At 37.9% G+C, this 12281-nt stretch overlaps 2 protein-coding genes across 2 annotated transcripts; one reads left to right on the top strand and one right to left on the bottom strand.

Moving 5' to 3' along the window:
* Window positions 1–3133: 3133 nt before the first annotated feature.
* LOC131798823 (cilia- and flagella-associated protein 263) lies at window positions 3134–9341 on the bottom strand. Its single transcript, XM_059116484.2, has 12 exons — window positions 9112–9341; window positions 8455–8546; window positions 8170–8257; window positions 6505–6622; window positions 5951–6043; window positions 5768–5830; window positions 5347–5427; window positions 5004–5267; window positions 4501–4569; window positions 4356–4406; window positions 3803–3838; window positions 3134–3363 (listed from the first exon to the last, which is right to left on the bottom strand). The coding sequence occupies exons 1-12, from the start codon at window positions 9339–9341 to the stop codon at window positions 3286–3288; spliced, it is 1263 nt and encodes a 420-aa protein (XP_058972467.2). The 3' UTR covers window positions 3134–3285.
* LOC131798822 (small nuclear ribonucleoprotein Sm D1-like) lies at window positions 9294–11722 on the top strand. The gene is made up of 4 exons (XM_059116483.2): window positions 9294–9423; window positions 9528–9604; window positions 10701–10892; window positions 11239–11722. The coding sequence occupies exons 1-4, from the start codon at window positions 9410–9412 to the stop codon at window positions 11313–11315; spliced, it is 360 nt and encodes a 119-aa protein (XP_058972466.1). The 5' UTR covers window positions 9294–9409; the 3' UTR covers window positions 11316–11722.
* Window positions 11723–12281: the final 559 nt, after the last annotated feature.

Genomic DNA, 12281 nt, shown 5'->3' with positions numbered 1-12281 from the left:
CGAAGGAAACTCTTAGCTCATTACATTTTTTCGGATGAAGTTGAAACGAGTTAAGTGTTGACCAGGTAGCTACTTCGTTTATCATAGACTGAGCATTGCTAGGACCACCCTTGCTTATGATTTCATACACTGTCGTGTCATCTACATATTTTATACAATCACTGGCTGATGGTACTTTCAAATCATTTATCATAACCAAGAATAGCCACGGTCCCAATTTTGTTCCCTGCGGTACTCCTGCTCGGACCGATCCCCACTCTGAGAGACAATCATGTGCAAGTTTGACCCTTTGTTTCCTATCTTTAAGAAAGGCTATTATCCAATTAATGATGTAAGGGTTGATATTGTAGGTCGAGAGTTTCGATAGCAAGAGGCTGTGATCTATCAGATCGAAGGCTTTTCTATAGTCCAACGCAAAGATCCGCACGGTGTTCCCCGTTCCGTCTGTTGCTTGCGCCCAATTGTGCATCAGGTTTATCAATGCATGCGCAGTGGAGGATCCTGGAATACACCCAAATTGATCGGGTTCCAGGCGTTTCAGAAGTGCTGGTTTCACATGTTCATGGACGACGTAGTGCTCGGCAATTTTGGACAACGTTGGTGTCAGTGAAATAGGTCTCAAATCTTTCGCCGCATCCTCAACTATCTTTGTTTTGGGAAGAGGGGTGATGTTTGCACATTTCCAAATGTCCGGTAAAGTCCCTTGACTAATCGAGGAATTGATGATACAACGAAGAGGTTGAGCGAGCTCAGGAGCGAAGTCACGCAAGACCCAGTTTGGGATATTATCTGGGCCCCCAGCTTTGGAGGAGCTGACCGTACTAAGGCATTTGAAGGTAGCTTCCAGTGAAATAATGGGAGTTTTAAAACCCTCAGTGCTCACAGTTTCGATATTATCTAAAAGTGGGTCAAACGAAGCTTGAGGTTCTAGCAGAGCTGTGTTGATTTCATTAGCCAAGATCTTAAGGTTGATTGAGGTAGCTGGTTTACTTGCTAGGAGCTGATTTGCGACACTTGTAGATGTTTTGTTCATTCCACATAACCGCCTACATTCGGACCACCACATTTTAGGATTGTTTTCGGTCAAAACGCTGACTTTAGTGTTGTAATAAGAGCGTTTGCAGAGCTTCCGTTCCCTGTTTACTTTGTTCCGGTAGTAGTGGAACAATGGTTTGTTGTCTTGGTAATATGCTCTTTGACGGTGTGCTATAAGTGCCTTGAGTTTGGGTGAAATCCATGGTGCGTCGTTTCGGTGGAACTTAACTCGCTTTTTGGGAAGGATAGAATCTAACCCTATGTGAATTAGGTCACTGAAGTGAGCATACTGTTCTTGGACGCTATCTATAGTGTCGATTAATGACCAGTCGACCCCCGTCATATAACGACCAAAAGCCTGTTTGGACTCAGCGTTAACAGCACGTGTAGTAACCGTTCTGTTTGCAGGAATATTGGCCTTCGATCTAATTTTTGGAAACAAACCAACAGTACAATGATCGGATAGTCCGAAGGGCGGGAATGGAGAAGGTTTCTCGTAGTGTTCTGTAAGATTAGTTAGCACTTTGTCGAGTGTACGATCCCCTCTTGTTGGAAAATGGACGACTTGCGTGAGGCGGAACTGCTTAATAACTGGTGAAACATTTGCCCTGTTCCAGTCGCCAGCGAGAATTATACCTGCGCCAGGGATATCACTCTCTATCCTAGAGAGAGAATCCATCATGTAATCAAGGAGGGGCTCATCTTTGGCAGGCGGTGGAGGATGGTATACTATACCAATGATAAGGCAGCTATAACCCCGGGGCAATCGGTTGGGCGTGATTTTGGCCCACAAAACCTCAGGGCCCTCGGGGTCAGGAAACTCATAGTCCCATAGAATTGAGAATTTGATGGAATCTTTTACATATAGAGCCACACCCCCATGTAGCTTGTGGGTCCTATCTTTGCGTATGATGTTGTAGCCACTAATGTCAACTACGCTGTCATCAATAGAATCTTTCAGCCATGTCTCCGTTATACAACAAAGATCAAACTCGTGGGTGTTCAAAAAAATACGAAGTTCGTCTATTTTTGGTGCCAAACTCATTACATTAGACACAGCTATTGACGGTACGAACTGCAAGGTGTTTTTCCTGGCGTCGATGTTTCTCTTAGGCTTGATAATAGCCAGATTATTGAAATTGACGGCTCTTTCTTCTGTGTAATGGCTGGAGGAAACACGCGTAGTTACTCTCACGGGAATTGTTGAAAGTCTCGGTAAAGCGTGATTATTGAACCGTAAAGATTCATTCAAGATGGAAGAGTTATAGCAATTAACAGTTCTTGGTACAACAACAAGGCGTGTACACCATCTTTAAATCTAACACAACTACACGAAGGGTTAAAGGGTTAAAGAAGCCATCCACGTGAGACTTTATCCTTAAAACGTCAATAGAGATGACGAAATTGAAATTCCTGAACCGTGGATACCTGAAAAACCTTAGCAGCTGATTAGTAACGGAGCGGACTTATGAGGGAACAACATATTTCTATAAGTAATAATAAGGATCGAAATGCTGGCTATAACACCAATAACAACAAACCAAAGTGCTATAAGTAGGGACACATAAACTTTCGACCTCGTCGCTTGACGAAGACTGGCAGTATAGCAGTACAAACGTCGCGATCAATGCACAATTGATTAGCGTGAGTCTTACAACCCGAGACACGACAGTTATTTAAAAAAAAGAACGATTTTGCACATCCACCTATCCCTTTAACATTTTGGTAAACAGAAACCTGTATTAAGTGTGCACCTTTGTGAGGCCGTGTATCAAAGGTTGTGATAAATTGCGAGGTAACTACAAGCCTTACTTCTGTTTTCTAGTATGAAAATCTTTCATTATCTTCAGCCACTTAATGAAATTAATTACATGGAGCGTCTCTCTCGTTTCCATGGTGAATTGTTGGAAAGAAAGATGATTACAATTATGGCTGGAAACAAGTTAGCCGTGCGTTTCGCTTGTTTTCCAACTGACATGCTTTACTATCGCAAAGTGTCCGTTTAACAGAGGTGTGGGTCACAAAATAGCCCACAGGGTCCAAGCCTATTTGGTGGAGGTGTCGTTGAATTCCGTGTTCACCATTCAAAAAGAGCGACTAAATTATTACCAAGGAAAGTTCTGTTTATTTACAAAGATAATTCCAACAATATTTTACACAACGGCATTAGTAAAACCCTCCCTATTTACAATCTACATTCTCCACTACATTAGTCGACCGAAAATAATTTCAGGAACTCGTGTGTTACTTCTAGCTTTTCCAGGGGTTTTGCTCCTGATGTACCATCTGCAGTTTGCGCCAAGTCTTCTGATTCGTTTTCAAAGCCATCTGCAGGAAGAACAACGAAACAATAAATGAGAAAGTGGAGCCAAGGTAATGAGAATATGACACGCATTTCTAAGGATTGCTAAAGTCGTTGGACAAAGATTTAAGTCACAAGACAGGAGCATTGATTCTCAGCTGGGAAACAAATCTTATTCACTGATAGTTGAAAACTATTCACCGAAATGGAAGGGAATAGTTGTTTTAGTTCACAGAGAGGTACTATAGCACAAAAAGATTACTTTAAAACATTTAATTACTGCAACGATTACAATATTTTCGGGCACAAAACCTGCGCGAGTTGGTCAGAGGTGAATAGCATATATTTGGTGTTTGAGTAGCTAATCAGAGCGTGCTTTCGACGCTATCCACTGTTTTAGTATATTCTGACAACAAAAATCCCGTGAAAATGCGACAAAAAGCATGGAAATATCAATATACTCACCCGTGCTATTTCCACCTTTCTCTCCCACATGTGAACCTGTAAAATGTAACATACCATTTATGATCAAAACTTCATACTTTGGAAAAACCTTTTTTTTGGTGGTCTAACATAACAATTAAAGTTTCATTGTGAAAAAAACACTAAATCAAACAAAGAGAGCAGTCTTTAACCTAATCAACTACCTGATCATTCTATTAGACGAGTGAAGGGGTGTCCTTTAAACGCTTTAAGAAAACATTTGATTTGTTTGACAACCTTTGCTTTAGGGATAAAAGGAAGTTCATGCTTAGTGATGCTCTTGAATAGTCCATTTCACAATCATGTGCTTCTTTGCCAAGCATTTGAACCATAGTAAGGCTGAGGGGGACCTCAATATTATAGAGATGGGGAACTTGCATAACAAGAGAGCCATTAACCATGAAAAACAGCTTGGTCTATATCATAACAAGGTTACCTCCAGCCAAAATCCTATTCAAGGGTTTTATGACAAGAAAAAAACTGAAAATGGACCACACACACAAAACTGGTTAGCAAACAAAGTATGGGAACTTACAGTTTTGTTGAGTTCGTACAGGTCTGCTCGTTCAGTAACGTAATCCAAAACCTAAAAGACAATGCATTGTGAGATTATATTAGCTTCACATCATATGCACAGCAGCTGTATCAACTTGACAGAGGTTACAACAGTGAATACTCACATCAGGTACTTTGTAGTCTGCAAGTTGTTGTTTCAACTTTGAGTTTAATGTCTCTGCTTTTGTTCGCTCCTTAAAATTAAGAACATGTAAGTTAAAAAAAAAATTGCATTTGGATATGCTGTGAAGTTGGGTTTGATAGAGAAGGAGAAATAATCTTCTTTTTCGGTTAGAGTGAAAGTCATTAGAAAACTTCACAGAGTCATTAGGAAATTTCAACACTTTCAAGATACCCTGTTCATTACCAGGGGCATACTTGAAGAGCCTGGGGTTAAAGTGAGTGAGAGCTAAAATTCCAAACAGAAACCAGGCTCTACTGTTTTGCTGGAAGTATAAAAAAAATTTACACTGATAAAACATCATCTGAGTGCTTCTGCTGTAAATGGCCTTTTTTTTTTGGTAGTTGTCCACCTCAATTATTCCCAAACCAGAAGCCCTTAAAAGAAAGAAAGAAAAAAAAGACTAAAAAACACACAGGCAAATGAGCAATTGAAGAGAGCAAGTACCTTTTCAACCATATGTGTTTCCGTATCAATCTTAGATAGCAGCTCATTTCTTTGCTGAATTTCCAGTTTTAACCTTGAGGACTCCATTGTCAGGGTGTGTAACTTTTTCTTGTATGTGTTGAGAATTTGTTGTACATTGCCATCCATAAGTTTAAGTCTAAGTAGATCTTGATTTTTTTCATCAATCTTTTCAAGGTATTGTTGGTTTTCAATTTTCAATTGATTGAAGTCCACTTCATGTAGAACTTCGCCCATTTCTTCTTTCTGGAATAACAAACACACTCAGTTCATTTCAATGAAAAAAAATGCATCTCCTCATATGTGTAAAATATTTATCACAGACCTGCTTTAGTTGCATGTGCAGTTTCCTCTTCTGAACCTTCAGTGTGGAGTTTTTAAGTCTCAACTTCTCGATTGTAGTATCCTAGAAAAGCAACATTTGGATATTCAGTTGAAGAATCTGTATATCCACTCAAAATACATTGGTCAATAGGTGGCAACAAGTTTGAAATCAGAGTATCTAAATGACTCTGGGGTAGCAAAGCAAGCCCAGAGTTCAAAGTTGTTCTTCTCAATGTTTACAAAAACTAACATAGGTATATTTTATGAGGTCCACAATACATGCACACACTTCAACAAAATGTAGAAAAAGTTCAGATATAGCAAAAGAGTTTCCATTGTTCATAAAACTCTAGCTGGTGTATTTAGTGATACACCTGCAAGTACATTTGTGCTAAGAAAAAATCAAATTCTCATGGACTAACCCTCGCTCTCAGTTTATCTTCAATGTATCTTGTGACTCTCTCTGCAATAACTTTATTGGTTCTCTGCCAAATAGAAATAAAAGAACAAGTCATTCAGGATTTGTAAAATGTAAAAGAACTGCTTGGATCTAATTGATTAAGCTTTCTCCAATTCTAACAAACACACACACACAAACACAGTACCTGGTTGACAGCTCCTTTGACAACATCTCTCTCAAATTCATAAGAGGCCTTCTTAATTTCAGCACTTCGAATATCTGCCTCTTCCATGACAGCCTTAAAGCCAAAAAATATGGTAACGTTATGATCTCCCCTTCCTGTTTTATTACAGTTTAAAGAATTTCCATATGTTTCCTTTGATGCAACATCCTTCATGAGACTATTTTAAACTATTACATTGACTACCTCCCATTTGCCTTGCAAGTTCCCATTCATAGAAGTGCTTCTGCAGTATCCCAGGATTTTCACTGGTTGGAATGCCATTCAAGACACACTTTTGTTCAGTTAGTTCTCCTTTTAAATCATAAAATACATTACTTTCCATGGCTCTTTTTTCAGTTGATGTTTACTATGAATTCTGGTAGAGAGGTCAGTCTCAAAAGTGCCAACAATCATGTAATGAAGGCATTCCTTTTCTATTTTTGTTTCCACAACTTTCAATGATCCACATTAAAATTTCAAGGCCCAGGGGGCCTTCAATGACATATGAAAAACCCTGTATTGCAAGATACACATACCCGGAAGTTATCAAGGATCTTTTCAGATTCATCCCTGCGTTTCTCAATGTCATCTCTAAGTTCTTCCAGTTCACGCTGGGCAATGTCACATTTCTGCTCTGCATTTAATTTCAAATGCCTTTGGGGTGGGAAATTTGTTACATATAAAAATTAGTTTGTTTTTCAAACACTTTTCATAAAATCATCAAAACAGCTTCTTACACAACTAACAAAGGATCAAAAACATTCAAACAAGTCTTTAAAAACCTTAGGAGTCTATGTTATGGGTTAGAAGGGAATTCAGGTCAAATTGATTTCAAACTGTGTTGATTTGTAAGTTTCTTTTTTTTTAAGAACCACAACAATGTATTGCAAACAAAGTGAAATAAAAACTAGTCAGACTAGTTTATGAATTACGGTCAACTTGCCGATGGTCCAACTCGCCAACGCCAATGTATAAAATCTAGAAGAGATGTCGGTGAGTTGGTCCTCAATCCAATACAACTTATTAGAAGTTAAACATACAGAAAAGTAAACGATATTTAGTAAAAAACACTGGTGAACATTGGTGAACATCAAACAGAAGCCTAAACATTGGTGAACATTGGTGAACATCACCAATGACTATAACAGCTTAAGATGCAAACGAGTTATCTCGTTCACGTCCAAAGCAGATATAGTATATATATATTATATATTGTATGTATAATATATATATATATATATCTCATGTCAATCTGTCTTATTTATTTAAGTCAAGTCGCTTAGTAAAAAGTCAACGCACAAACAGTGTTGTTGTCACACAATAATTATCTTGTTCGCGTCTGAAGCGGATATAGTCATTGGCGAGGGTCAATTAGGGTAAAGATCTTGTCTAGAAAGCCAAGTTTTCTTTAAAAAATCTGAGCAATTGACATGATGAGTCTTTACGGTGTTGTTGTCACACAATAGCTCGTTTGTGTCTGAAGCGGATATAGTCATTAGCAATGTTAACTTTGCTTTTTCGCCTTGAGATCCTTATAAACTTTGTTGCAAATAAAAAGAATTGAATTTTACTAAAGATCTTGTCTAAAAAGCCAAGTTTCTTTAAAAAATCTGAGCGATTGACATGATGAGTCTTTACGGTGTTGTTGTCGCACAATTATAAACTTGTTCGCGACTTAAGCTGTTATAGTCATTGGTGATGTTCACCAATGTTTAAGCTTCTGTTTGATGTTCACCAATGTTCACCAGTGTTTTTTTACTAAATATCGTTTAATTTTCTGTATGTTTAACTTCTAATAAGTTGTATTGGATTGAGGACCAACTCGCCAACGTCTCTACCCGATTTTATACGTCGGCAAGTTGGCTTCGGCGAGTTGACTGGATACCCTATTTTATTATCAAGAGGGTAAGTTTCTAGAGGAACTGTGGTGCTGCGTCGGTGGGAGAGTATAACATGGTAATCGAGTATTATCAACTGAGTTGATAATGTAAATTGGCCACTATAAAGAGTTTAGAAGCTGACCTCTTTATGGTAGCCAATTTACGTCATCAACTCAGTTGATAATACTAAATTAACCCTTTTTTGTAATCATTTTGAATTGAATTTATACTACAACATTTCTATTGGGAAAAGGAATAATGCATTGCAAATATCATATTTTCCTTTGCTTGGTTGTACATTAATTTTATTAATTCTCTTACCTGTCTAATGATGGTCCTCTTGATCTTGATCTCTTTCTCAGTCCTCTATGACTTTGTTCAATCACAGGTTGGGTTGGGCCTTGAGTAGCTTCAATGAAACATTTGATTATGTGCTTACTGGATCATTTCTAGTAAACTTACTATTTAATTGCAATGTAAATCTCTATCAGCATGATTTTAGCACATAACACTGATCAAAATAATTGCTTACACCTTCCCCTGTATCAAACACCAAGGAATAATCAAAGATGAGAGGAAGAGAAACAAAATTTTTTTACAACTTACTGGCTTGCTGGAGTCCAATGTCCTTCGGATCAACTCTCTTGAGGTATTTTTCAAACATCGTAGTCTCGTTTTTGAGAACGTCATTGGCATGTCTAAAAAGGACCATATCGCAGTTAATCGAGATTTTAGTACTGGCAGTAGTCAGAATTATTCGCAAAATGTAACTTGATAAACAACCCCCTTCGAATCAACAATTACACCAAGTTAATCTAAAACTATCCTTTTAATTCTCACTCTTCCATGCTTTGCCTCTTTCTTGTTGTCACCATTTATCACAATGAGCATTTTTCTACTTGTTATATATCCAACTTCCAACGCTTTGTACATTAATTAACTGAAAATGACAGAAGTTTCTGTCGAAACATGTTTTACAAACTTAAAAATTTGTCGTTTACTTCCAATTCTTAACTTGATAAACAAAGTAAATTTTACTAAAAAGACAAGAGCAACTTTTTTGCGAGACAGTAATGAACATGGTGATAGAACCTTACATTTTGCCCGTTAGAGACCACCAAACAAAGTTGCAACAAATGCTACATACAAGTAAGCAAGCTGAAGACTTATGACCAAAGTCAGTTATACCTTTGTTCCATTTATTCTCTAAACATCCATCCTCCAAATTTAAAATAATCACTTCAGAGCTTGTCTTGTACTTACATTGTTTCCTGAACAAGATTGTAAAGTTCTTCGTCGGTGAGTTCCGCCAAAGGCTCTTCATCGTGATCCAAAGAACTACTAACATCCACATCGGACATCGCCATCTTAATTTCCTTTCCGTTGCTACGACGAGACGTTACCATGGCAAAGATACAGCCCATGCAACCGAGGCTGGGTCTGTACATGGGCATGGGATCGAGGCAGAACGTTTCTAAACGTTTGGCGGCCATCTCTGAGGTTTTCAAGGAGTTGGTAATTTTTGCAATCCGGTTGCATCTGGTAACTTCAGCTTGTAACCATGAAACTTGTTAGGTGAGCCGACTACGAATTTAGCGGTGCCTTTTTACAAGGTCGTACAATATTGCTTGCTCTATAACTATAATGATTATCTTCATTTGGCGTCTTCTCCTTAAAAGGTTTTTGATGAAACTAAGCCATGAAACGGTGACAATCGAACTAAAAAATGGAACAGTTGTTCATGGAACTATCACAGGTGAGTATGAATGCAGCTAGAGTGCGATATACGTCTGTTTATGTTCTGCGGAGGCAAATAGCAAAGATATGTTCTTAGGTTGATCAGGAAGCTTACATTAATCATATGTAGACAACGTGGATTGAGCCTTAATCTCCTATTAGCTTGTATAAATCTAAATACATGTTCGCTTTTAAGTTAATTTTAACTCTCCTTAGCTCAGATACCTTGATTAAGCTGGCAGATCGTTTCCAGAGATAAATTTTACTAGTCATGTTTACGTGGGAAAGTTGTTGCCTAAGCTGAGTTTCCAATGCCTGGCATGGTTTTTATCTTTGTTTGGGTCATGACCTCAGCAATATCATGAAATTTTCCTTCTTACAAGCTTCAGAATTATTAATGTTTTCTCTGAAGTTCCCGTGCAAGGAGACATTTTCCTTAGTAACTGTTGTACGGGTGTCATAAGTTATCAAACAACAGACACAATGATATTTGTGGTTTGATGGTCCAGGTGAGGATAGTCCTGTTAAGGGTTTTCGTGACAGCAATATATGACTAAACAGTATGATCAGAGGTCACTATCAGAGTCAAGTAGAGTTTTGTTAGTAATGTGGTTGGCCAATTTCTCTAGTCATTTGGTAAGCTGGGGTTTCAAGATCCATCCAGGTTAAGGTGCTGGACTTGTTATCTGGTGGTCCTGGGATCAAGTCTTCCATCCTTGGCCACCCCAAGTTCAACTCCTCCACTGTGCAGTGTGGATAACTAACTGCCTGCCTCCTACCTGTTGGATTTTCGAGAACTTTATGTATATTTGCAATATTTGTTTTTCCCTCCATCATGTTTTAAAGTGCTTAAAGTGCTATATAAATTGTGAATTTATTTATCTAATTTTTTATCTGTGAACGTGGTTAGTGCTATCAGCCAAATATTGAAGAGAGAGTTTGTCTTAGAGGTTGTTTGTAGGTTTGAAAAATACAGTTTTGTTGGGTTGATTGACTGATGTGTTGCAACTGTTTCTAGTGCCCATACCAGGACCATGTATCTTAAAAATCAACCACCACTTGTGGGTTCAAACTAGTAATTTTGATGAGATGTTGTTTTTTCCCTATAACTATAGGTGTGGATATGAGTATGAACACACACTTGAAGGCTGTGAAAATGACTATAAAGCACAAGGAACCAGTACAGTTAGAGTCACTGAGCATCAGGGGCAATAATATTCGCTACTTCATTCTCCCAGAAAGCTTACCATTAGACACACTTTTAGTTGATGATGCTCCCAAAGCTAAGGCTAAAAAGAAGGAAGCAGGTATGTTCTTGTTGTTTTATTACTTTACATTCCTTTTGTTAAGTGGTATTTGTAACAGCCATTCTAGGACTAATTCTTATGTTATACTGCATTAAAGAGAAAGGCTATGAGAATTTATGTTCCCCGCATTTTGCAGTGAAAGCTAATCATATAAATTTGTTAATTTTTTTTTTGTACCATGGATATTTATTTCTGGTCCAAACAATGTTGCTTTGAATACACAAGTAAATGAGAAGTTAGGAGGAAAGAAAAATGAGGTCTGCATCTCTATATTGAAGTGCAGATCTGATTTTGGAATGTGAAGGTTAGAAAAAAGCTTTTAACTTGCTATATTTGCTTTAAATAGCTGCCAGAGGAAGAGGTCGTGCCACTAGTGGGAGAGGCAGAGGGCGTGGCAGAGGCAGGGGTAGAGGAAGAAGGTGATCTTACATTTAGATCACAAAGCTAAAACATTAACATCTAAAACTGGAGGATCGCTCAAGTTTCCAGTGGCTTTTTTTATTCTAAAAACTCTCCTAGAGATGCTAAGAATTATTAAATTGGATCTATGCTAAGGTGATGTCATTGACAATACTGCACTTTGTTAGTGATAGCAGCTTAAATTAAAATATTTTAGCATTCATAAAGCCACTGCAATGAGGCCATGAGGACCAGTCTTAACTACACTATTGTATAGAGCATAGGATTGTGGGATAGTGTGGCCTCAATCCAGAGGGATAGGATTTAACCTGATCTGCAGGAAAACAGGAGTTTGTTAAAAAAGAGAACAGTTTGCATGCAAGTTTTTTTGGTTTGTTAGTAAAATGTAAATAAACATTTTGAACTGATTACATGAGGTCTGTGTCTTCACTGACCAACCTGTTCTGTTGAACTGTTGAATCCAATAGACAGGATAATTTTTAAATTGATGACAGATGAAATGAAGCATTTCTTTATTACAAGTTGTGTGTTAGGAAGTGCTTCACAATTTATTGATCATATATGGATGACTGTCTTTTTCAAGTGCATTTGAACCCTTGCCTACAAAGCTTAGAAATTATTAGTCCTTCTGTGGGAAATTATGAGGCTCCAAGTGACAGGAACTGGCAAGGGGTCTGTCTCTGATAAAGCAGATCTTTTGCTGACTTGTCTTGTATAAGGACTTAAACTTCCTTTCAGGGGAAGAAACTTTGGCCATAGGGTTAATAATGAGCTCCTGCTCACAGGCTAAAGTTTCGAGGATTACTACTTGTGGCTGTGAAGCTGTAGTAAATTTTTTATATAGACAATCTCCAATCAATTGAAGTGCAGTAAGGATTGTTTGATGTATAATTTTCTTTGTCCTCCACGTGGTTTTCACATAGAGATTAGTTTACCAAGGACAGCTATACAAAGTTTCATCATTGGGGT

The sequence above is a fragment of the Pocillopora verrucosa genome, chromosome 4 (genome assembly GCF_036669915.1).
Source record: "Pocillopora verrucosa isolate sample1 chromosome 4, ASM3666991v2, whole genome shotgun sequence".
Classification (NCBI taxonomy): Eukaryota; Metazoa; Cnidaria; class Anthozoa; order Scleractinia; family Pocilloporidae; genus Pocillopora; species Pocillopora verrucosa.
The sequence above is the reverse complement of the archived record's forward strand: the minus strand, read 5'-3'. Positions and strand labels throughout refer to the sequence as shown.

What these genes read in the sequence shown, in the direction of transcription:
- LOC131798823 (XM_059116484.2), bottom strand. Translation starts at nt 9,341, where the DNA reads ATGGCCGCCAAACGTTTAGAAACGTTCTGCCTCGATCCCATGCCCATG. An exon ending in TCAAAGGAGCTGTCAACCAG is followed by an intron (nt 5,831 to 5,950) that starts GTACTGTGTTTG and finishes TCTATTTGGCAG; the next exon opens with AGAACCAATAAAGTTATTGC. An exon ending in GAAAGGTGGAAATAGCACGG is followed by an intron (nt 3,364 to 3,802) that starts GTGAGTATATTG and finishes TTCTTCCTGCAG; the next exon opens with ATGGCTTTGAAAACGAATCA.
- LOC131798822 (XM_059116483.2), top strand. An exon ending in TGTTCATGGAACTATCACAG is followed by an intron (nt 9,605 to 10,700) that starts GTGAGTATGAAT and finishes CTATAACTATAG; the next exon opens with GTGTGGATATGAGTATGAAC. An exon ending in GGCTAAAAAGAAGGAAGCAG is followed by an intron (nt 10,893 to 11,238) that starts GTATGTTCTTGT and finishes TGCTTTAAATAG; the next exon opens with CTGCCAGAGGAAGAGGTCGT.